Raw genomic sequence first — 26485 nt, forward strand, 5'->3', positions numbered from 1 at the left:
CCTTGTTATGAAATTGGTTTTGGGTCTGTAGCTGAGTTTTAGGCCTCCTCAAACTACAATGTGTCATAGTCATAGAGGTTTACAGCATGGAGACGAACTCTTTGGCCCAACTTGTCCATGCCACCCAGTTTTCACAATTAATCTAATCCCATTTGCTTGCATTTGGTCCATATCCCTCCATACGTATCCCACCTATATACCTGCCCAAATGTTTCTTAAATGACAAAGTTGTACCTTCCTCCAACACCTACCTCTGGCAGCCCATTCCAGACACTCTCCACATTTTGTGTGAAAAAGTTGCCCCTCCCTACTCTTGTATCTCTCCCTTTTCACCTTAAAACTATGCCTGCTAGTTTTAGACTCCCCTACCATGGGAAAAAGCTGCTGACTATCTACCTTATCTCTGCCTCAGTCTGTTACACTCCAGGGGAAAAAGTGCCAGCTTATCCAGCCTCTCCTTATAACTCAAACTTCCAGTCCAGGTAGAATCCTCGTAAATCCGCTGTGCACTCTTTCCAGTTTAATAATCTCCTTTCTGTAGTAAGGTAACAGAACTACATGCCGTAATCCAAACGTGGCCTCACCAAAGTCTTGTACAGCTACAACAAGATGCCCCAACTCCTATGCTCAGTGGTCTGACTGATGAAAGCAAGCATGTTGAAAGCCTTCTTTATTACCCCATCTCCTGTGACTCCACTTTTAAGGAACTATGAACCTGCACCCCTTGATCTCTTTGTTCTATAAGACTCCCCATTGATTGTGTAAGTCCTATCTTGGTTTGATCTGCCAAAATGCAACATCTTGCATTTATCTGAGTTAAACTTCATTTGCCTTTCCTCAGCTCACTGGTCCAGTTGATCAAGATCTCAACGTATTCCCAGATAACCTTCTTCACTGTCCACTATACCATCAATTTTGGTGTCATCTGCAAACTTAATAACCCTACCTTCTAAATTCTCATCCAAATCATCAATATAAATGATAAATAACAGTGGACTCAGCACCGATCCCTGTGGCAAACCACTGGTCGCAGGCTTCCAGTTTGAAAAATAACCATGTACCACCACCCTCTGTCTTCTACCTTCAAACCAAGTTTGTATCCAATTGGCTAGCTCTTCCTGGATCACATGAGATTTAATCTTACTCAACAACCTACCGTGCGGTACCTTGCTAAATTCCATGTGGGCAATGTCTACCCCGCTACCTTCTTGGTCGTCCCTTTTAAAAACTTAATTAAATTCATGAGGAATGATTTCCCATGTACAAAGCCATGCTTACCATCCCAAATGAGTCCTTGCCTCTCCAAATGCCTGTAGATCCTGTCTCTCAGAATCCCCTCTAACAACTTATCCACTGCAGACATTAGGCTCATCAGTCTGTAGTTCCCAGGCATTTCCCTGCAGTCTTTTCCAATCTTAAGGGAATTCACTCATGTTTGTCAATGATACTAATATTTCTTAGTGATTTTTGAGAAGATTTGGAGTGCCACAAGGATTCTGAGGGTCCACTACTTTTCGTCATTTATATAAATGAATTGGATGTGAGGATAAGAGGTATAGTTAGTAAGTTTGTAGATGACACCAAAATTGGAGGTATAGTGGACAGCGAATAAAGTTGCCTCAGATTACAGTGGGATCTTGATCAGATAGGCCAAGATCTGATCTGAGAAGTGGCAGGAGGAGTTTAATTTAGATAAATACACGGTGCTGCATTTTGGGAAAGCAAATCTTAACAGGACCTATGCACTTAATGCTAAGGTCCTAGGGAGTGTTGCTGAACAAAGAGACTGGAGTGCAGATTCATAGCTCCTTGAAAGTGGAGTCGCAGGTAGATAGGATAGTGAAGAAGGCATTTGAAATGCTTTCCTTTATTGGTCAAAGTATTGAGTACAGGAGTTGGGAGGTCATGTTGAAGCTGTACAGGACATTGGTTAGGCCACTTTTGGGATATTGTATGCAATTCTGGTCTCCTTTCTATTGGAGGGATGTTGTGAAACTTGAAAGGGTTCAGAAAAGATTTACAAGGATGTTGCCAGGGTTGCAGGATTTGAGCTATAGAGAGAAGCTGAACTGGCTGGAGCTGTTTTCCCTGGAGCGTCGGAGGCTGAGGGTTGACCTTATAGAGGTTTACAAAATTATCTTAGATTCTTAGATTAGAGGGGCATGGTTAGGATAAATAGACAAAGTCTTTTCCCTGGGGTGGGGGAGTCAAAAACTAGAGGGCATAGATTTAGGGTGAGAGGGGAAAGATATAAAAAAGACCTAAGGGGTAAATTTTTCACGCAGAGGATGGTGTGTGTATGGAATGAGCTTCCTGAGAAAGTGGTGGAGGCTGGTACAATTGCAACATTTAAAAGGCATTTGGATGGGTATACGAACAGAAAGGGTTTGGAGGGATATGAGCCGGGTGCTGGCAGGTGGGGCTAGGTTGGGTTGGGATATCTGGTCAGCATGGACGGGTTGGACCGATTGGTCAGTTTCCGTGCTGTACATCTCTATTACTCTTTTTGTAGCTCAGGTTGATGATAAGTGTGAAGCGCTTTATCGGAGACTCTCACTGATGATGTCAGCTAGTATGGTGATGAAACATCTCAAGCTCAGTGAGCTAACTTATGTACTAATATCTCTGCTAGTGGCCCCGCAATTTCCTCCCTAGCCTCCCACAAGGTACTGGGATATACTTCATCAGGTCCTGGGGATAGATGTACCTTAACGCTTTTTAAGACTTTCAGTATTTCCCCTTTTGTAATGTGGATTCTCTTCAAGACATCACTTTATTTCTCCAAGTTCCCTAACATCCATCCCTTTCTTGATGGTAAGTACCAGTGAGAAATATTCATTTACAAGCTCGCCCATCTCTTGTGGCTTTGTTGATGTTTAAGATAAAGTTAAAAATCACACAACACCAGGTTATAGTCCAACAGGTTTATTTGGAAGTACTAGCTTTCAGAACGCTGCTCCTTCATCAGTTAGCTAGTCAATTTTTATTGCTTTAATCTTATTGCATCAATCTTTAAGATACCCTACTCTCTCCCTAGTTTCTCTTGCCTTTCATGCACTTGTTGAATCCACTTGTATACCTTACCTGCCAAAGCTATCTCATGTTCCCTTTTAGTCCCCCCTGCTGATTTCTCTCTTAACTCTACTCCAATACCCTCTATATTCCTCAAGAAATTCACTGGATTTCAGCTGCCTAAAAAAAGGCCTTTTTTTTTCTGGTTTTGAGACCAGGACCTCAATAACTCTCGTCATCCAGCGTTCCCTTCTCCTGCCAGCCTTACCCTTCACTCTAATGTTGGCTCTGAACCCTCATTCATTCAGCTTTGAAGGACTCCTACTTACCAGACATCCGTTTGCCTGCAAACAGCCTTCTCCAATCAACTTTTGAAATTTCTTGTCTAAGACCATCAAAATTGGCCTTGCCCCAATTTAGAACTTTAACTTGTGGACCAGAATTAACCTTTTCCATGGCTGTTTTAAAACTATTGGAATTATGGTCACTGCTCCCAAAGTGCTCCTCCCCCCCCCAGCATGTCCATTACTTGTCCTGCCTTATTTCCCAAGAAGAGGTCAAGTTTCTGAAATTACCTCATTATGATGCAATGGGGAGCTACGTTAAACCAGTAGTCGCATATTAGGCCTCAGCTGGACTCTTCAGACAATATTGGGAAGTGGAGATGGGCGTGGGCATTTGCAAATTCTTTTGTAAAAATAAACTCCCAATTGTTGGAACAGGGTGGTTAACAGCTTGTACGAACAACTCACCTGGACAGCATGCCCAGACTGTGAATCAGCCCTATGGAGCCTCAGGGGATTGTCAAGGCATTTCGAAAGGTGAAACGAGCTCAGGACATCATACCACCAACATCCGGAGTGACCCAGAAGAAAATCAAAACAAATGAAGTCAGTAAAGGTAGAGTAAATTGTGAATTTCATGCTCGTGGCGTGCATGTTGAAAAAAATGGAAATGAAGGAGAAACTGGAGGAGAACAATAAAAGAAAGAGGTGTATTTATTATTCATCACTTGCTTGTCAACATTTTATTTTTGTATGTTCTTGCCGTACAAAGATTGGAGTCTGTATTTCCTACAGCAGTATACACTTCAAAACACAGAGGCTGTCAAACACTTTGGGACTTGTTGCACTCATGAAAGTAAGAGTACAAAATCAAGTCCGTATTTATTCAGCACCTGAACACATCCTCCATAAATCTTTCAAGGCAAACTGCAAATCAAGTAAGCCCAAGAGCCATGTTCTGCACTGATATATGCCAAACAAAAGCTTATTGAACTGGTTGGCCAATCAGTTTGTCTTTTGGCAGAGTTTAGCTGAGTAAGAAATGTTGGCTCTCACAACATTATATTCACTTGACCCACCCAGGCAAAGTTTTGTTTTCAGATTTCATCTGAGGGCTGGCACCTCACACAATGCCACATGATGTGCGCTCCATTGCAGTATTAGAACTGAGTAACTTGCTGGGAGGATGAAAGAGGATGGCACATTGGAAATGTTTCCAAACCAAGGTTTAATTCTCCCTTTCTTCACACACTCCCAAATCCAACCCGAAACTGGAATCGTCCTCCTAGTAAGAGATGGGATCAGACCTGCTGCTGAACTTTTGTTCAGTAATGCTGGATAACTGGTTTTACTTGCTGTTTTGTACAATGCAGAGAGAGTTGCGTGGATGACAGTCTCCTGAGCCCCACTGCAGAAATCGCTCAAATTCTTCATTATAGTGAAGACATAAATATATGGTATAATCCGATTTTACCAGGCATACCAGGAATAAAGCAAGTACAGATCACCCTTAGTGTCGCTGCTGGTGAATCTGGGCAATACTTCTGATCACTTGCTTTCATCTGAAAGAATCTTCCAGCACAGATGGAGGTCATTTGGCCTTCGTGAAATGCAGTCCCTTAGAAAGTTCCAATGGAATCTGTGTGCACACTATTTTTGGGTAGTATGTTCTGGATATTAACCATTCTCTGCATAGAAAATATTCTCATCTTCTCTCTAAATCCTTTATAAATTATTTTAAATCTGTAACTTCCATTTAATCACTCACCTGTCCTATAGTCTTCTCCACCTCTTACTCTCAGCTCCAAATGCCCCCTCCATCCCCAACTTTGTCATCTCCACACAAAGCAACATTGATGCTAGAAGGCCCACAGTCTTTTAAAGTTCCAAAGGAACATATTCTATCATTGAATAGTTGCTCATCTTTCCTTTTGTTTTAATCTTATTTCTACAGAAATCTGGTTGTGTGGATTGGTGGTGCATATTGTCCAGGCAGGGATTGGAAAGGCTCGGACAGAAATCTTTCACAAGCAGATTGTACAGAATGGTGGGGAGGTCAGCCTTATTTTCACCCCAGCCGTTACTCACGTGATCATAGATGATGAAATGGATTGTGATCGTGCCTTTCGCCTCCTGAAACTGGAGGTCCTGCCTCCCAGAGTCCAGCTGGTGCGATCTGCATGGCTCAGCTTATGCATCACAGAGAGGAGACTTTTGAGCACTGTGGGCTACAGCATCTTCATCCCAGACAAATACCTGTCACCTGCACAGCAGGTCAAAATTCAGGGCTCAGAGGACAAGGATCAACAAGAGAACGCAGAGGTCAACAATCGATCAGAGACCCAGTCAAAGCCCAAATTCAGCTGCACAAAGGCAGAAAGATCATTTGCTGATCAATGGGGAGAGGGTACAGCTGAAGAAACCAATGGAGCAGCACAAGCCTCTCTGGCCCAGGTACACTAATATCATCCCCCATCCCTTTTCAAATTCCTACCAGTCTTACCTTTTTCCTGAATATGTGACCTTTCAATTCTGGTATCTTATGCATTCCCATTTTAATCACGCCATCATTGTTGGCCTTGCTCCAGCTGGCTTGGCCCCAAGCTCTGGAATTCCCTCCCAAAACTCCTCCACTTCTCTCTCTGTCTGTCAATCTCTCTCTTTCTGTCTATCCTCCTCCTCTTTTAAGCTGCTCCTTCAACTTGGCTTGTTGATCAAGCTTTTAGTCACCTCTTCATGTGACTCAGTGTCAAATGTTATCTGACAGTGGTTCTGATAACATTTACTAAGTTAAAACGTGCTATGTAAATTCAGTACAAATGTTGTTGTCTACTTCAACTCTGTGAAGAACTGTTCAAAATTTCCACCTGACACTTTTCATGGTCCAGTGGCACCTAATGTGAACCCAATCCTGGCTGGAGCCAACGTAGACAGATTTCAGGCAAAACCAACCATTAGGTGTGGGAACCTTGGCTGGTTCACAACCCCTTGCCCAACTAAGGCCAGTTGCAGCACCACAGTTACTGACCTGCATTGTTTCGCTCAGTCATGATGAGGGATAGAAACTGGCAGCTTCAATCCATACCACTCATCATAGGTGGTTAACTGAATCCATGGCCAAACCACAAGGCAAACAGAAGTCAGTTCCAGTTCCATGGCGAAAGGGAGTGCAGCAGTGTTAGAGAGTAAGCACTAAGGGATGTGAATTGTCAGAGGGATGGCTTCACAGTCACAGGGTCAGTACTGAGGGAACACCATCTTTTACTGAAACACAAAACCAAGGTCCCACCTACCCTGTTAAGGAAACATGAAACATTCTATGGTTATTATTTGAGGGAGAGCAGTTGATTTCATCTTGGTGTCTGAGTGTTTCTTTTCTCTTAGCGAACATCATGAAAGAAGATTTTCTGGTCAATATCAATTAGCTGTTTTGGGGACCTTGCTGTGAATGTAAATTGGCTTCTGTATTTCTGACATTACAACAATTCCCATGCCATAAAATTAATTAAATTACTGTAAAACGCTTTGGAGTACCCAGAGGTTATGAAAGAAATGCAACTCTGTCTTACACATTAGGAGAAAGTGAGGATTGCAGATGCTGGAGAGTCCGAGTCAAAAAGTGGGTGCTGGAAAAGCAGAGCAAGTCAGGGAGCACCTGAGGAGCAGGACAGTCAACTTTTCGGGCATAATGCCTTCATCAGGAATGTCTGATGCAGGGCTTATGCCCGAAACGTCAACTCTCCTGCTCGCATGCTGCCTGACCTGCAGTGCTTTTCCAGCACACACTTTTGGACCCTGGTCTTACACACTAACAAAGCGTAACAATGGAGAGTGTGATACTTTAGTGAAATATTCACCTTACTCTGAATGCTGTCCTTGGTGATTCTCTAGTTTTGTGAAGATGAAGGTGGGAGTGATGCTGAAGATGACGGAGTTTCCGAGCATGACCTGCAAGCTCTGATCTCTGGGAGCATCCATTCGCTCAGTGAATCTGACTTGAGGAAAGCAGCTGTTAGTGGCAAATGGGTGTGTGCCCAATCATCCGAAAGCAAAAAACAAAACCACAATAAACCCATCACAGACAAGCTGGAGGTGCTGGAGGCTGCGTACACACATCAAGGTGACAAGTGGAGAGCGCTGGGATACGCCAAGGCCATCAACGCCTTGAAGAGTTACCATAAGCCAGTGTCCTCCTATGAGGTAAAATTTCTGCCTTCTCTTTCCTTTTCCATGTGGAGAAACTTCAGTTTGATTTGCTGAGCCTGACCTGTCCACCAGGAAACCACACTTTGCCGATTTTACCCTCTACTGATTTCATTAAAATGAGAATTGTGTACAGTTTTGATTTTTGACTGATTCCTCCTTTGAGAGGAACAATAGTATTTGCCTCAACCACTCCCTGTGAGAAGACTTCAGTAACATTGACTCATAAGACAATTCCCCTTAATGACAAGTTTAATTTGGTGACTCTTCCTGCATTATTGAAAGCTTAGCCAGAGGAAATTAAATTTATTAAATTTAAATTCAGTTCGAATAAACGGACTAAATTCACTCTCATCAGTTTGAGAAACCCAAATCTGCATCATCAATTGTCTTCTTGGGCAAAGTGAGGATTCCAGAGAGCGAAATGAGAATAGGAAGTGAGCACAAGAAGCAGTGAAAGGCCGAAGAGGGAGAGAGGCGAGTATGGACAGGTGGATAAGTAGGAGAAGCAGCAGAAGGAGTGAGAGGAAGAGGAGTTCAGAGGGGCAAGGGACAAACATGATTGGTGGGTTAATGGATAAGGGCTGGAGGGAAAGGTGGACAAGAGGAAGATGTGGGTGAGAGAGTAGAAAATGGTGAAGGGGTGAGCAAGAGAGAGCATAAGCAGGAAAGGGGTTGAGCTGTAGGATGGAGGGAGAGTAAGCAGCTAATTGGAGGGCAGTAAATTGAAAGAGTAAGTTATTAAGAGTTCATAAGTTTAAGTGATAGCAAGTTAATAAAATTAATAAGATTTTGAGCCAGGTAATACCACCAGTTATTCCACTACAAGGAACATTGATCATTGTTCAATCCAGGCAAATGTGAGGTGATGTATTTTGGAAAGTGTAATTCTAGAGTGAATTCTACGATAAGTGGAAGAGCCTTGAGAAAAGTTGATGAGCAGAGAGATCTGGGAGTTCAGGTCCATTGAACCCTGAAGGTTGCTGCACAGGTGGATAGAGTGGTCAAGAAGGCATATGGTATGCTTGCCTTCATCGGAAGGGGTATTGAGTATGAGAGCTGGCAAGTCATGTTATAATTGTACAAGACTTTGGTTCAGCCACATTTAGAATACTGTGTGCAATTCTGGTCACCACATTACCAAAAAGATGTGGACGCTTTGGAGAGGATGCAGAGAAGGTTTATGATGATGTTGCCTGGTATGGAAGGGGCTAGCTATGAAGAGAGGTTGAGTAGGTTAGGATTATTTTCATTAGTAAAAAAGAGATTGAGGGGGCACCTGATTGAGGTCTACAAAATCATGAGGGTGTAGACAGGGTAGATAGAGATAAGCTTTTTCCCAGGGTGAAGGATTCAATAACGAGAGGTCATGCTGTCAAGGTGAGAGGTGAAAAGTTTAAGGGGGATACACGCGGCAAGTACTTTACACAGAGGGTGGTAGGTGCCTGGAACGCGTTGCCAGCAGAGGTGGTAGAGGCAGGCACGGTAGATTCATTTAAAATGCATCTGGACAGATGCATGAGTAGATGGGGAGCAGAGGGATACAGATGCTTAGGAATTAGGCGACAGGTTTAGACAGTACATTTTTTGAGATTAGATTACTTACACTATGGAAATAGGCCCTTGGGCCCAACAAGTCCTCACCGACCCTCCGAAGAGCAACCCTCCCAGACCCATTCCACTACATTTACCCCTTCACCTAACACTACAGGCAATTTAGCATGGCCAATTCACCTAACCTGCGCATCTTTTGGACACAAGGAGAATGTGCAAACTCCACACAGAGAGTTGCCTGAGGCAGGAATTAAACCCGAGTCTCTGGCGCTGTGAGGCAGCAGTGCTAACCACTGTGCCACCGTGCTGCAAAGTTTGGATCGGCTCAGGCTTGGAGGGCCGATGGGCCTGTTCCTGGGCTGTAAATTTTCTTTGTTCTTTGATCCTAAAAACATTCAACACATTGAAAACACGTGGGCAACTCTAGGAAGTTTGTGCAAACATTTTCATTCCTAGCCCCAATCTTCAGATCATATCACTGAATAATTTCAGATAATTTCATAGGACATTTTAAACCATGCATACTTCCAAATGATACCTCTCTTCAATTCACTTCTGTAATTATTCTCAGAAACAGTTTCCTTTAAAATTGGTGAATCAGTTTATTACTTCACAATTCAAAGATTTTTAATGTAAAAAAAGCTGTGGGTGCAATAAATGCTAAAACTTCTACCTAGAATTACATCAACAGTAATTCTGCCTCCTGGGATTTCGTTCTTTTTTCACCCAAGTGCTCTCTTTCCCGGTTTCCAGATATAAGTTGGAATCTGGTGAAGGCGACTGGAAGTTTGACCTCCAGTTGGATAGCTGTGCAGAGCCCTGCTTGGCTTCTCTTCAGGAAGGACCATCACATTGAGTGGCACTCAGGCACTTGAAAGGCAGTGGCAGTCTCTGCCATTAAGAAGAGAGATTCAGGAGTCCCAACAATCAGAGGCTGGCACAGACCTGAAGGGCATTGCCCCTCAGGGAGATAATGGTAGTTGCTGCCATTAGACACCTATCCAAAGCCTCGGACTGAAAAGCGTCCCAGGCACAAGTGAGTGATAGCAGGATGAAGATAACCAGGTGGGGATCGCAGGGGCATGGAGAAGAGATTTCGGCAGCAAGGGCAGGTGTATGACTCTCAGTGATCAACCCCTTCCTTCCCAGTCAGACACGGTGCCCTGCTTGGCAATGAGCGAACCCCTGAGAGCCCGCCAGGTTTATTTGTTGGGCTCCCCTTGTATTGAGACACCTGATTAAGTAATATCAGCGCCAGCGAAATATGCATTAATTCACCCTTAAGGGTTTTAATTGGTGACAGAGGAGTAAGGCTCTCCACAGGTTTTCCCATCACAAATCCTGTTGAGGTGGAGGAGTCCCTCCGATCACCACAAATAAAATGTCCCCAACACCCAACTCACTGCAGGGGAGGCCACAGGTTTCCTGTAGTTTCTCTTTTCATTATTCACTTAATTTAATCCTCAATCCATATTAACACATTGCTCCCACAACACAATGGACTTTTATTAAGTAGCCTTCTGTGCATGCTATTAATGCCCTTTACCATGCAGGCTGATACATAGTATTTATTTTAACTCTGCCATTTTCTAGTTCCCTACTATTATTTCCCAGCCTTATTCTATAATGGCCTGTGTTCATTTTGGCCTCTTTCCACCCTTTTATATATTTAAAGAGGATCTTTTTACTTTCTGTTTTTATATTACTTGCCAGTTTACCTACATAGTTTATTTTCTCCCAGCCAAAGGAAATGATTTCTCCTCCATTAATTTAAATGCCCAGCTCAAAAGAAGAATAATCCCAGTTTTTCTACTCTCGGCATAACTGAAATCTAATCTCTGTTACCGTTCTAATAAATCTCTTCTATACCCTCGCCTAGGTTGCCAACCTTTCCAAAGAACGTTGCCATAATTGACCACAGTCCTTCAGCTGCGGCTAAACCAGTGTTTTATGAAGCTTTAGCATAACTTTCTTGATTTTATACTCTGTGAAGAAATGTATATTTTGTTAATAATCATAAAGATTTAGCTTGCTTTGTATACATGGACATATTTTGGAGCCAGTTTCCCTTTTACTATCCATAGGAAGCATGTAAGATCCCTGGCATTGGCAAACGGATGGCAGAGAAAATCAGAGAGATACTGGAGAGTGGGCACCTGCGCAAGCTTGACTACATCAGTGAGAGTGTCCCAGTGCTGGAAACCTTCTCAAACATCTGGGGAGCTGGTGTGAAGACAGCCCAGATGTGGTACCAGCAGGTAGAAGCAGATTCTGCAATTCTGTATGTTCTCTGAGCAGATTCCTGGGTTTATTGTCAGTACCAGCTTGGCCTCCTGCTCTTGGTTTGACAGAGACACTGTCAGCAGTTCCAATATCCAGCAAGTAACATCTGATCCTGCATCTGCCCATTTGTTTGCCCACTCAGACAACTTGTTTAAATCACCCTGATTCCTCTTTACATTTTCCTGACCACCTAGGTTAATGTCATCGGCAAACTCAATTCCTTCATCTAAACCCTTGATCCATATTGTGAATAGCTGGGGCCCGAGCATTGATCTCTGTGGTATCCCACTTGTTACTACCTTCCACTCCAAAATTGCCCATTTATTGCTAATCTCTGTTTCCTGTCTTGAACCTGTTCTTCATCCGTATCAGCATTTAGTTTTATTCATTCATGGGCTGTAGACGTCACTGGCTAGGCCGCATTAATTGCCCAGAGGGCAGTTAGGACTCAACCACATTGCTGTGAATCTGGAGTCACATGTAGCCAAGGCCAGGTAAGGTTTGCAATTCTCTTCCCTATAGGACATTAATGAACGAGATGGGGTTTTTACTGACAATCACAGAATATTACAGTGCAGTACAGGCCTTCGGCCCTTGATGTTGCACCGCCCTGTCATACTAGTCTGATGCCCATCCCTCCTACATTATTCCATGTACGTCCGTATGCCTGTCTAATGACGATTTAAATGCACTTAAACTTGGCGAATCTACTACCGTTGCAGGCAAAGCATTCCATACCCTTACTACTCTCTGTAAAGAAACTACCTCTGACATCTGTCTTATACCTATCTCCCCTCACTTTAAAGTTGTGTCTCCTCGTTTTTGCCGTCCCCATACTTGGAAAAAGGCTCTCCCTGTCCACCCTATTTAACTCTCTGATTATCTTGTATGTCTCTATTAAGTCACCTCTCAACCATCTTCTCTCTAACGAGAACAGCCTCAAGGCCCTCAGCCTTTCCTCGTAAGACATTCCTTCCATACCAGGCAACATCCTAGTAAACTTCCTCTGCACCCTTTCCAAAGCTTCCACATCCTTCTTATAATGCGGTGACCAGAACTGGACACAATACTCCAAGTGTGGCCGTACCAGAGCTTTGTACAGTTGCAGCATAACCTCCTGGTTCCAGAACTCAATCTTTCTATTAATAAAGGCCAAAACACTGTATGCATTCTTAACTACCCTGTCAATCTGGGTGGCAACTTTCAGGGATCTGTGTACATGGATACCGAGATCTCTCTGTTCATCTGCACTCCCAAGAATCTTACCATTAGCCCAGTACTTTGCATTCCGATTATTCCGTCCAAGTGTATCACCACACACTTGTCCACATTAAACTCCATTTGCCATCTCTCAGCCCAGCTCTGCATCCTATCTGTGTCTCTCTGCAACCTACTACATCCTTCGTCACTATCCACAACTCCACCAACCTTAGTGTCGTCCGCAAATTTACAAACCCACCCTTCTAAGCCCTCATCCAGGTCATTTATAAAAATGACAAACAACACTGACCGTTGCGGTACGCCGCTAGTAACTGGACACCAAAATGAACATCCAAGGGGCAGGAGATTCGACATTTTGGGCATAAGCCCTTCTTCAGGAATGAGGCTGGTGTGCCAGGCGGGCTGAGATAAAAGGTAGGGGGGAGGGGCACTGGGAATATGATAGGTGGAAGGAGGTGAGGGTGAGGGTGATGGTGATAGGCCAGAGAGGGGGTGGGGACAGAGAGGTCGGGAAGAAAATTGCAGGTCAAGAGGGCGGTGCTGAATCCGGGGGTTGGGACTGAGATAAGATCTGGGGAAGGGAAATGAGGAAGCTGGAGAAATCTACATTCATCCCGTGTGGTTGGAGGGTTCCTAGGCGGAAAATGAGGCACTACCCTATGGAAAGCCTTAGGGTTAACCCTGATCCTATCCACCAACAACTTCTCATGTCTCCTCCTGGCTCTTCTGAGCTCTCTTTTTAGGTCTTTCCTGACTTCCTTGTAACCCTGAAGCACCCTAACTGAGTTTTCACATTTTGTCCTAACATAAGCCTTCTTCTTCTTCTTGACCAGGGATTCCACTTCCTTAGTAAACCACGGCTCATGCGTTCTATATCTTCCTCCCTGCCTGACAGGTACATACTTATCTAGGACACACAGGAGCCTTTCCTTGAATAAGCTCCACATTTTTAATGGGCTCATCCCCTGCAATTTCCTTCCCCATTCTATGCTTCCTATATCTTTCCTAATTGCATTGTAATTTCCCTTCCCCCAGCTGTAACTCTTGCTCGGTGGAGTACACCTATCCCTTTCCATCACTAAAGTAAACCTGACAGAATTGTGATCGCTGTCTCCAAAGTGCTCGCCTACTTCCAAATCTAACGCCTGGCCAAGCTTGTTACCCAGTACTAAATCTAAAGTGGCTTCGTCCCTTGTAGGCCTGTCTACATACTGTGTCAGGAAGCCCTACTGCACACACTGGACAAAAACTGATCCATCTAAAGTACTTGTACTGTAGTGATCCCAATCAATATTTGGATAGTTAAAGTCCCCCATGATAACAATCCTGCCTCTCTCATCCTATCGAGAATCATCTTTGCTATCCTTCCTATCGAGAATCATCTTTGCTATCTCCCTATCTCCTCCGACTCCACACACAATGTTTTCATGGCCGTCATTAGACGCTTACTTCAAGATATTTATTGGATTCAAATTCCACCATCTGCCATGGCAGGACTTGAACAGGCGTCCGCAGAACATTACTTGGATCTGTGGATTAACAGTTCAGTAATAATATCACTAGGTAATTGCTTCCCCAAATTGGACTTTTTCACTTTCTATCTCAGTGAATAATTCTATCATCATGTTATGTCATTTTTTTCCTAAAAGGTCTTTCACAAAAAGATTTTTTATTAATCCCTTCTCATTGCACAAAACCATATCAAGGATAACCTACCCTTGAGTTGGTGTCTCGATGTATGTTCTAAAAATCCATCTTGTGCACACTCCAGAAATTCATCCACAACAGTTTTATTGTTACTGTGGTTTACTCAGTCTACATGTAGATTAAAATTGCTCATGATTGCTGAAGCACTTTTGTTGCATGCATCTCTAGTTTTCTGTTTAATGTCATTCCCAACTTCACACTATAGTTTGGAGGCCTAGATACAACTCCTACCAATGGAGTTGTTGTTTCTTAGCTCAACCCAGACTGATTCCAAATCTAAATTTCTTGAGCTAATTGCACGTTTCTGTAACAACACCATCTTCTTTTCCATTTTTCCTGTCCTTGCTAAACATTGAACATCCTTGTTAAATTCTCAGACTTGGTCACCCTGCAGCCATGTCTCCATAATTGCTATCATATCCTACTGCATTAAACTATTAGTGCTGTTAATTCATCTATTTTGTTTTGAATGATCTGTACATTCAGATGTAGCACCTTTAAACTTGTTGTTTTGATATTTTGCACATTTTATTTGTATTTGCTGCTCGCCCTTTTTCTTCTGCCTTGCTCTCCAGTTTTGCTTTCCACTTGTCTATCTTCCATTTCCATGTTTGTTTTCCTCAATCTTGTCTTCCCACTCAGTTTCCTGTCCCGTGCCACTCTAGTTTAAATGCAAAATGGATAAGGGGTGCAATGTTCGGATGGCTGTTGGTCTGACATTCTGGCAGGTATGGACAAGTGTTATCTCTGAGACCTTTGCAAACACAGTTTCCTCATGGAAAACAGTGTCATGGATTCTTTCAGACACTTTTCAAGAGGACAATCCGGTTTCAAACTTAAATCAGAATAAGGATTTTTCCAGAAACAGGAGAGCTGAGCTGGGGAGCTCCTATGCTTCATCAGGCTGGTCATCAACTACTCAAACAATATCCAAAGTAGAAACTGAAAACTGACAGTTATGAGCCCAGTTGGGTGAATTCCAATAAACAAGCAGTTATCACAAGACATTTGACAACCAAGAAATGCCTCATTAGGAGGGTGTTCCAATGTCCTCTCATTGACCCCTTAAAAAAAGTCAATGTATCCATAATCCTTCAAATTCAAGCCCACAAAATGATTAAAAATGAAACCTTGATAGCAAATGCACAATTTTTTTTCTTTCTTTAAAACTTCCAAATGGTCAGAGAACATTCAGTCATTCCGTCCAGTTTTACTAACTCTTCATCCCATTTACGAGTGAGATCTGTTTATTCCTACCTGAAACACATTACGCTTCCATCCCATGATCTTGTCTACTCACTCTGTTTCTTAGAAAAGGAAAGAAGTCTGATTATTGCCCTTTTCCTATTTTTACATTAGGTTGAGAAACTTTAACACTTAGACATGTTTTACAGGGATTCAGAACTTTGGATGATATTCAGATGAAAGCTACTCTGACTAAGCAGCAGACCATTGGCCTCAAGCACTATCATGATTTCCTAGACCGAATGCCCCGGGAAGAGGCTGGGGAGATTGAAAAGACGGTGAGTACTCGCTGGTTCTGGTTATAAGCATATGATTGTTGCCATTTTGCAATGGTGTGGTCAATCAGAAGAAAGAATCATTGAATTTTATAATGTAGATAAAGGCCATTTTACCCAACACCCCTGCGTCTTCTCTTTGATAGAATTTTCCCTCATTTCTCTATTTCTCATTCCACTGTGCCTGTGCTGGAGATCTGTTCACATCTCTTACCTTATTCTCCCCCCTCAACCCCATACAAGTTAAACTGTGCTTTGTTTTCAAATTTGTGGACACACTTCGATGGGATTTTAGAATATGGGGATGTGATTTGGGGAAGTCCAATCAGTCGCCATTTAACACTACGCTCCTCCATCCTGGCTGCACGCATTCTCACTTTGAGTAACTTTTCCTTCAACTTTACTCCTTTCAAGTGAAAGGTGTTACTATCGGTATCCAGGTCCTAGCTGGGCTTTTGTCTTTCCCTTTCTCGAGTTCTGCATCTTAATTTCTAGTTATATTTATGGTTATTAATAACTAATATTCATTCCCTTCCTGATGAAGAGCTTATGTTCGAAACGTCGACTCTCCTGTTCCTTGGATGCTGCCTGACCTGCTGTGCTTTTCCGGCACCACACTCTTCAACTCTGATCTCCAGCTTGTGCAGTCCTCACTTTCTCCTAATATTTGTTTCAAGCCCACTGACTCCCAGTATCTTAATCAGGAAGACTAAATATCAATTTGATAACTTCTTTGCAGAATTCTTTGTTCAGTCTGCAAGCATTTCACTGAGCTTCCAGCTGTCTCCTTGTTTAAATCTCCACCTTCTTCTCACACTGACATTTCTGTCCTTAAACTAGTACACTGTTCCACTGAGACTCAATATAAGCTTCAGAATACCATCTTACCCACTTTATAGCCTTTTTAACTCAATGTTGAGTTCAATAATTTCGGACCACAATCTGTTCTGCATTTTGATATCTTTCCTTTCAGGGTTTCGTTTTTATCTTTCAACTAGCAATACCTGCTTGCTGGACATCTTTTGATTCTTTGCTCCTTTACCTGCCCTATCTCCATTCCCTTTGGTCCCGGACAATTAACATTTCTGTCATTCAATCTCCCGTTCACCAGCCTATCACTGATCTTCCCCATAATTGTCCAATCCACCCTTTGCTCAAAATCTATTACCTCTTTAACTTTGCCTCCTGTAGCTCAACTTACACCCATCACCCCATGCTCACTGACTTACTAACCTGTTTCATGACCTCTTGTTTTTAAATTCTCATCCTTGTTTTCAAATCCCTCCATGGCCTCACTCCTCACTATCTCTGTACTCTCCCTTTAACCTTATGTTTACTCTGCAGACTCCCAATTTCAACCTCTTCAGCATCTCTGATTTTCATCACTCCACCATTGGTGGTTGTGGCTTTAGCAATTGAGCCACAGGCTCTAGAACACCATCCATAAACCTCTGCCTCTCTACTTCGCAAGGCATTTCTTAAAACCTGCATCTTCAATCAAGCATTTCATTATAGAGTCATCGTCAATGAACCATTGAGGTCGAACACACAGAAAAAGGCCTATGACCTATTGAGTTTGTGCCAGTCAGAAACATTGTAATCCCATTTCCAGCACTTGGCCTGTTGTCTTGTATGCTTTGGCATCGTCACAAGTGTACATCTAAATACTTATTAATATTATGAGGATTTCTGCTTCTACGATCCTTACTGGCAGTGAGTTCCAGATTCCCCAACATTTTCTGGATGTAAAGATTTTTCCTTACATCCCCCAAACCGTCTGCCTCTTACCTTAAATGTATGCCCCTAATCATTGATCCCTCCATTAAAGGAAAAAGTTCCTTCCTGTCTACCCTATCTATGCCCATCATTATTTTATACATTATACATGTGATTTCCCCTCAGTCTATGCTCCAAGAAAAGTAAATCCAGTCTATCGAATCCCTCTTCATAATTAAAACTCTCCAGCCCAGACAACATCCTTGTCAATCTCCTTTGCACCCTCTCTAGTGCAATTACATCCATTCTATAATGTACACACAGTACTCTCACTGTGGCCTAACCAACGTTTTATATAGAGTTAAAGTGTATCCTCCCTGCTGTTAAACTGTATGCCTTGTCTAACAAAGGCAAGAATCCCATATGCCTTCTTAACCACATTATTTACCTGACCTACCACTTTAAGGTCCCTTTGAACATCAGTACTTCAGAAGTTTCTACTATTCTTCATGTATGCCTTTCCTTTCTCTGTCCTGACCAAATGTGTCAACTCACATTTATCTGGATTGAATTCTTTCATCTGGCTAAATATCTCTTTCTGGCTCAATGTCAACATTTTATTTGATAGTCCTTCTGTTGGTGACTTTGTTTATGTTCATGTGGACACAACAGTTCAGGCTGTTAATGTTGCAGAATGGGGGAATATACCAATCCTTCCCACAAAACAGGTGACACCAAGGCAAGCAAGAGCAGCTCAGAGTCCTCAAGGTTTAAATGAACTTGGTAGGGAATCCAGGAGTAATTAGTACAGATGAAGCAATAACGGAAACTGTTAAAGGCTATCCTCTAATAGAGGTATATAGTCCACTGTGATTGGCAGATCCTGCTGAGCTTACCCACACACATGCACAGCTGGCCCAACAGTTGTCACAGGAACAGCAAGAAGCTCAAAACCATGGCACCCACTGTGGAGTATCAGACTCAAGGAATGTTGCTCAGCAGGGGAGGGAAGGGGTGCAGTGTGTCATTCCCACTTCACTGTGCAGCGTAAATAGAGAATAGCCTCCTATCCACGATTAGATGAGCAAACACCAGCTCAGTGCACAAATCAATCAGAGGGCTCAACAGTTGTCAGTTTGAGGGGAGCAGATGCCATTGTTCAGTGATAGGATTACTGACAGTAATGACTGCGCCCTTATTGAGGCTGTAAGGAGTTGAGAAAGGGACTAACAGGATTATACCATCTATCTGTATGTCAGATGGATTAGCTAGGTTTGACTGAAGCTCTCCAGAGTCTTTCAGCTGCTTCACAATCAGTGGCTTCACTACAAAATCTCAGCATCAATATGTTCAGAAGTGACCATTTAGGAACACTTTGAAGGTGGGATCGAGGGAAATTACTAGTTGCAATTGAGGAGGCGGAAGTTAAGGAGCTTTGATGGGAATGGAGGAGGATCATGAGACAGAGGAGAGAGAGTGCCAAAGATAAGGAAGAGGAGAAACAGCTGAGACTGAGCGAGTGATTATCAGTAATCCAGTGTCAGCAGAGATGGTCATCAGCAGTAATCCAGTGTCAGAATGGAAAGGGGGTGAACTGTGATCCAGTGTTTCTTATTATCAGTGTTTATTATCTTTGATGTCTAGGTGAGGGACATGGCTCAGTCAATCGATCCATCCCTGATTGCTGTAGCCTGTGGCTCCTATCGACGTGGGAGGGCCACCTGTGGTGATGTAGATGTCCTCATCACACATCCGGATGGCAAATCGCATCGTGGTGTCTTTAGTAAGATCCTTGCAGGTCTGAGGGACACAGGTAAGTGTGGCAAAAGAGTAATAGATACAGGCAGAATACCAGAACAAAAATGTTACCAGTGTTATGTAATGGAGGTGAATCTCATTATTACTGTCCCCACCCAAAAAAAAGCATCTTTTGTTTGTTTAGCCTCAGGTCTGATGTATCAGAGAGCAATCAGGGATCATCAGACATTCCTGGGAATTGTCACTGATGAGTTTCCTGGGTGGTGCACAGTTTCACACTGCCTGAGTGTTCTACAATCTCAGTATTTAATACAGTGTGGGCAACTGTTTCAAGGTTGGAATTTAAATACATTGTGGGAGCAAATCATCCAGAAGAAGTCTCAGCAGTTGCTGTCCTGTAGGTGTCTGATGTGGCAGTAAAAGGAGCTTATTCTGCATCTAATCCCAGGCAATACCTACCCTGGAAGTTTTGGATGGGGACATTGTAGAAAGAGCTTTACTTTCAGTTTAATCAAGGGAGCTTTACTCTGTATCTAATCCCATGCTGTCTCTGTGCTGGAGTGTTTGATGAGAACAGTGCTCAGAGAGCTTTACTTTCAGTTTAAAAGAGTTGAGGGGGCTTTACTGTGTATCAAACCCTGTGTCTCTGTCATGGGAACATTTGACAGGTGACACTCTGTATCTAAGCCCAGGTTGTACCCATCCTGCTGTGTTGATAGGGAAGTTTTGAGTTTAAAAAGATAGAAGGAACTTTACTCTCAATATAACCCCATGCTGAACCTGCTTGCACCTGATTCAAGGTTCTCCTGTGTACGGAATTAAAAATCATACAATACCAAGTTATAGTACAACAGGTTTATTTGGAAGCACTAGCTTTCAGAGCACTACTCCTTCATCAGATGGTTGTGGAGTATAAGATCGTAAGACACAGAATTTATAGCAAATGTTTACAGTGTGATGTAACTGTAATTATATATTGAAAAAGACCTGGATTATTTGTTAAGTCTCTCATCTTTGAGAATGACCATATTGGTTTCAGTTCTTTCATATGTAAATCGCAAAACGTTTTTTAAAAGTTACACTCTCAAGAGAACTTTAACAATTGGTGTCATGTCGGCCCAGATAATGTATTGAAGCCTTCCCTGTGTGAGGCTGTCTGTGCCACATGGTCAGACCGATTCTAATCTAAAAAAACGATTTATAGAATCGTACATGGATTCGTGCAGTTTTTGAGCAAAGTAAAATGTAATTTTGCAAGTACAAATTCATCCCACAAACTTATATGTGTACATGTGTGTGCGTGGGTGGGGGGTTATGTGTGTGTATGTGTGTGAGTGTGAGTGTAAAGGGGTATAAGTCTGTGAGAGGGTGTGTTTGGGAGTTTATGTGTTAGCTATGAGGGTCTGCGTGAGTGTGTGTTTATAGGAGACTGTGTGTCTTGGAGTGTGTCCGTCTGTCTGTGTGTGTGTATAGTGCAATGGTGGTCACCTGTAGTGTGACATGAACCGGTTGAGGCCATCCCCATGGGTGCCAAACTTGGTTATCAGCCTCTACTCAGCCACTTTTCATTGTTGCGTGTCCTAAAGTCCGCCTTGGAGGACGGTCACTCAAAGGTCCGAGGTCGAATGTCCCGGACCGCTGAAGTGTTCTCCAACTGGGAGGGAACACTCCTGAATAGCTCTTTAACATAGATCTCACATTTTCACAACCACAGTATATTTTCTGATAAGGTTTGACTCTTGAGCTTCTTTTTGAAAGGATTTCTAACGGATGACCTGGTCAGTCAGGAGGAGAGTGGGAACCAGAAGAAGTATCTAGGAGTTTGCCAGCTTCCAGGTCCTGGGCACCGTCACCGGAGGCTCGACATCATTGTGGTGCCATACAGTGAGTTTGCCTGTGCCCTGATGTACTTTACTGGATCCGCACATTTTAATCGGTCCATGCGGGCTTTGGCGAAGACAAAGGGTATGAGCCTCTCGGAGCACTCACTGAACTGCCACATCCTGAGGAAGGGAAATGCCAAAATCACCACAGGAATAATCATCTCTACGACAACCGAACAAGACATCTTTGAACAGCTGGGACTGCCATACAGGAAGCCACATGAGAGGGATTGGTGACACTGTTGCAGGTCGGCAGAGACCTATTCCATTGTGTTTGTACATGTGTCATCCAGTTTGATACTGCATCATACAGGCTAAGGACCCAGCAATTCACCTCCAAGTTCAGCCTGACATATCTGCTTTGAGCGTTTTTTTTAATGTATCTGTAACATGAAATATCTTCATCATCTGTTTGCTTTACAATGTGAGAAAACAGAGTGATTGATCTTTTCTCGCCAGGTTTGGGGAGTAAAACATCGGGAAGGCAATGCTATACCTGCATCAACCTGCTATGTCCATTCTGAGGCACAATTTTAAGAAAAATGTCAAATTCTTGGAAAGATTACGAAAGGAGGTTTACTGCAGTGGTACCTGGAACTAGGGATTTATGTAGTGATCCTGAAAAAGCCATCTTTCTTGTTGAAGATGATTTCTAAGACATTTAATAGAGTTGTTCAAAACATTAGGAGTTTATGATCGAGTAAATGTACTGGCAGGAGGGTTGGTAACTAACAATCACAGATTCATGGTAATTGACAAAAACAAAGCACAAAGGGTGTGATTTTTTTATTTAAACATGAGTTGTTGTTATGTAGAATGTATTGCCTGAAAGTAAGTTGAAAGCTGAGTCAATAATAACTTTTAGAATTGCAGGATGGAAATTGCAGGATGGAAATTGCAGGTGTCGAACTAACTGGATCACTCTTTCAAAGGGCTAGCCAAAAATGTTGGACTAAATTACCTTCCACACTTTATGATTCCATGCATCTGCTGACTTTGCTCACCTTTTTTGAAGGTTGAATTCCTTAGATCTTGTGTGATCTCCTTCCTGCTGCACAGCAGCTGTCTTTACACTCTCTGGTATGTGGGTTCCACCCAGCAACTGGGTAGGTCACCACCCTCCCACTCCATCCTCCAGTCTCCTGAGACAATAGTTTATGTCAGTTCTTACTGTGGACGAGGAAATGGAGGCTAGAGAACTTGGGGAAATAAATATTAATGTTTTGAAAAAAAATTCACATTACACAAGAGGAAGTGCTAGAGGTCTTAGAAAACATTAAGGTGGATAAATTTCAAGCACCTGATCAAGTGTATACCAGATATTGTGGGAAATTAGGGAAGAAATTGTGGGGCCCCTACCAGATATATTTTTATCATCTGTAACCAAGAAAAGTGCTGGAGGACTGCAGGGTGGCTGATGCTGTGACTTTATTTAAGAAAAGCTGTAAGGAGAAACCTGGGAACTAGCAACCTGTGAGTCTGACATCAGTGTTGGGTATTTTGTTGGAGGTAATTCTGAAAGATAGGATTTACATGCATTTGGACAGGCAAGGACTGATTAGGGACAGTCAGCATGGCTTTGTGCTAGGGAAATCGTGTCTCACAAACTTTATTGAGTGTTTTGAGGAAGTAACCAAAAAGATTGATGAAGGAAGGGGGTAGACGTTATTGACATGGTCTTTAGTAAAGCAAAGTTCCACATGGTCCACTAATTAGTAAAGTTGGATCACATGGGTTTCTGGGAGAGCTTGCCAAAATTGGCTTTATGGTAGGAAACAGAGGGTTGTGGTGGAGGGTTGTTTTTCGGACTGAAGGCCTGTGAGCAGCAGTGTTTCACCACGATCGGCACAAGGTCCTCTTTAGTTTGTCATTTATATAAACAATATGGATGAAAATTTAGGAGACATGGTGAGTAAATTTGCAGATAACACCAAAATTGGTGGTATAGTTGATAGTGAAGAAGGTTATCTAAGATTACAAAGTGATCTTGATCAGTTGGGCCAATGGAGTAACAGATGAAATTTAATTTGGATAAATGTGAGGTATTGCATTTTGGTAAAATAAACAAGGGCAGGACTTTTACAGTTATGGTACAGCCCTGGGTGGTGCTGTAGAACAGAGAGACCTAGGGGTACAGGTACATATTCCTTTGCAATTTGCATCACATATAAACTGGGTGATGAAGAAGGCGTTTCGCACATTTGCCTTCATTGCTCAGACCTTTGAGTATAGGAGTTGGGATGTCATGTTGAGGTTGTATGGGACATTGGTGAGACTTCTTCTGGAATATTGTGTATAGTTCTGGTCACCCTGTTATAGGAAGGATATTTTAAATTGGAGAGGGTTCAGGAAAGATTTACCAGCATGTTACTGGAATGGAACATTTGAGTTGTAAAGATAGACTGTGACTTTTTCCACTGGAGTGTGGGAGGTTGAGGAGTGATCTTGTAGAGGGGCATAGGTAAGGTGAATAACAAGGATCTTTTCCCAAGTGTGGGAGGGGGAGTTCAAAACTATGGCGCATATTTTTAAATGAGAGAAAAAGATTTAAAAAGGACAAGGGTCAACCTTTTTACACAGGGAGTGGTTCGTATGTGTTCTGAACTGCCACAGGAAGTAGTGGATGCAGATCCACTTAAATCATTTAAAAGACATTTGGATAATTTGGATAAATTTGAATAGGAAAGGTTTGTTAGGATTTGGGCCTAACACAGGCAGGTGGGACTAGGTTGGTTTGGGAACATGGTGTGGACTTGTTGGACAGAAGGGTCTGTTTCCATGCTGTAGGACTCTATGACAATAGAAGCCCACTATCCCATGCACACATTCACTGGGTATTTAGAAACCTCAGGAGAGAACTCATCACCTCAAATGTGTTCTTTTATTCAGTTAGATTATTTTAATTCCATTTATTCCACCTTGGTCTCAATAACTTTGAACGCCCTTACCCAGCAAAAATCTATCTGTCGCAGTTTTGAAAGCTCTAAATAAAACCTGATTGGTGTGGCAGAGAGGATGGGGTGATCATGGAGCATTTCTTAGAGTCATAGAGGTGTACAGCATGGAAACGGACCCTTCGGTCCAACTCGTCCTTGCCGACCAGATATCCCAACCCAATCTAGTCAGACACGCCAGCACCCAGCCCATATTCCTACAAACCCTTCATATTCATATACCCATCCAGATGCCTTTTAAGTGTTGCAGTTGTACTTGCCTCTACCATTTCCTCTGGCAGCTCATTCCATACCACCCTGTGTGTGAAAAAGTTACCCCTTAGGTATCTTTTATATCTTTCCCCTCTCACCCTAAACCTATGCCCTCTAGTTCTGGACTCACCCACCCCAGGGAAAATACCTTGTCTATTTACCCTATCCATGTCCCTCATGATTTTATAAACCTCTATAAGGTCACCCCTCAGCCTCCGACATCCAGGGAAAACAGCCCCAGCCTATTCAGCCTCTCTCTGTAGCTCAAATCCTCCAACCCTGGCAACATCCTTGTATATCTTTTCTGAACCCTTTCAAGTTTCACAACATCTTTCTAATAGGAAGGAGACCAGAATTGCACGCAGTATTCCTGAAGTGACCTAACCAATGCCCTGTACAGCCACAGCATGACGTCCTAACTCCTGTACTCAATACTCTGACCAATAAAGGAAAGCATACCAAACTCCTTCTTCACTATCCTATTTACCAGCGACTCCACTTTCAAGGAGCTATGAACCTGCACTCCAAGGTTTTCACACAGAAGAAACAATTTTTCTCTATCTACTTTGTAAATGCCTCTAATCATCTTAAAGACTTATTAATGTATACGAGCACTGATCAATACTGCGGCATGTTTTAAGCAGCAGCAGTAAATCGTTAACCTCTCCCATTGTTTGCTGTCCTCTTGGGCTGAGTGGGAAGAGTTGTGTTAATGCACTCAGAGCAGTTCCCGTGTAGTTGAAGGTGAAACAGGAGATTTGTTGCCACCTTGTGGACAGAAAAAAGTATTTCCTGTTGAATGTTTAAAGAGTAAATTGCTTACTTCACAGGCAAACATTTAGAAGGTCTTTATTTGTGGGATGGAAAACTGAAATTCCAGGAAGGGTCTAGTTCCAGGTGTATGATGGACTTGGCTCATTTTAGCCAGGCTAGCTAGCGTTCAGACATGAGAGTTAAAAACAAGGGTAGAAGTCAAATACTACTCCATTTCAGTACAGTGACCTCTGATGGAAAGTGTGAGGACGTTAATGGAAAGCAACATCAAGTTTAGCTGTGATGCTGTTCACTGAAGGAAAGGTACCAAGCACCTGAATGAGCCTATTACAGTTGGCATAGCTATATCAGGCAAAGTAAAAAATAATACAAAACGGAAAGAAACATTTTTTTAAAGGACATACTTTTCAGATTTTTATTTAGTTCTTTCTAGGTCTGTGGATGGACACAAAAAAAAGCTGTCTTTTAGCAAACACATTTAATAAAGTCAGACCACAGGGTTGCTCTACTCAGGGCCTGTGTCATATTTTTAGATGCCTGGATAAAGTTGCTATTATCAGTTTACTGATAGACCGTGGATTAGAATAGATCATATTACATCTTTGAGTCCTTCATTTGCCCTGCAATGCTTTCTTCTTTACTGAGCCAGACTGAATCTTCATTCTTCCATTATATCAGTCAAACTCGGTATGAGTGGCAGGTCTCCTTTCCAAGAGGACTTTAATGAACTAGTTTGGTTTTATGTCAGTTTACCAGTTTCGTGGTCATTTGATCTTTTTTCTAAGTTTTACTCAGATTCTCTCTGATGGGTTTTGAATTCTTGTTCTCAAGATTGCACCCAATTATGTAGCTACTTCACAACTGTGACGATATGTGCCTTTAAGAGGGATTTGTTCTATCTGGTTTATCTTGACGTGGGATGTTGTAAACCTGGTAATGAGGTGTCTGCTCCATAGAGAGTAGAGTAAGTAGCTTTGATTTCTTTTTTATTTGGACAAGTGGCTCATTTTTAAATGAGTCAGTGGAATCAGGCTCACACATTCTCTGGGTTTTAGTTTTTGCTCTCAGTTGTTAAAGTTGGGGTTTTTGGGATGAATCTCTCACTCTCTGTGCTGCTGCAAAAAACTTGAATTCTTTCTCTGCTGTTCAATTCATTCTGTTGGTGTTCCTTCACCTGGAAGAAATAGAAAGTGATGGAAATCTGTTTTGCTGAATTTGCTTTTGCCAAGGGTGTGTTTACAGGATGCTGCTATATTAGAACAGTTGATGAATAGTAATTAAATAATATATTGTTTTAAGTATTTTAATAGAGTTAAAGCTATGGCAATTCTATATTTGGTTTGTATTTTAACTGTGATGTAAGA

At 42.4% G+C, this 26485-nt stretch overlaps 1 protein-coding gene across 1 annotated transcript; it reads left to right on the forward strand.

Moving 5' to 3' along the window:
* The first annotated feature begins 3739 nt into the window (after positions 1-3739).
* poll (polymerase (DNA directed), lambda) lies at positions 3740-26485 on the forward strand. The gene is made up of 7 exons (XM_060842191.1): positions 3740-3912; positions 5251-5750; positions 7188-7496; positions 11138-11311; positions 15659-15787; positions 19145-19313; positions 21017-26485. Exons 1-7 carry the CDS (start codon positions 3798-3800, stop codon positions 21376-21378), a joined length of 1758 nt encoding a protein of 585 aa, XP_060698174.1. The 5' UTR covers positions 3740-3797; the 3' UTR covers positions 21379-26485.

The sequence above is a fragment of the Hemiscyllium ocellatum genome, chromosome 22, assembly GCF_020745735.1.
Source record: "Hemiscyllium ocellatum isolate sHemOce1 chromosome 22, sHemOce1.pat.X.cur, whole genome shotgun sequence".
Taxonomy (NCBI): Eukaryota; Metazoa; Chordata; class Chondrichthyes; order Orectolobiformes; family Hemiscylliidae; genus Hemiscyllium; species Hemiscyllium ocellatum.

Coding starts and splice junctions, on each gene's coding strand:
- poll (XM_060842191.1), top strand. CDS start 3,798: ATGGAGCCTCAGGGGATTGTCAAGGCATTTCGAAAGGTGAAACGAGCT. Junction 3,913..5,250: donor AACAAATGAAGTCAGTAAAG/GTAGAGTAAATT, acceptor TTATTTCTACAG/AAATCTGGTTGTGTGGATTG. Junction 15,788..19,144: donor CTGGGGAGATTGAAAAGACG/GTGAGTACTCGC, acceptor TTTGATGTCTAG/GTGAGGGACATGGCTCAGTC.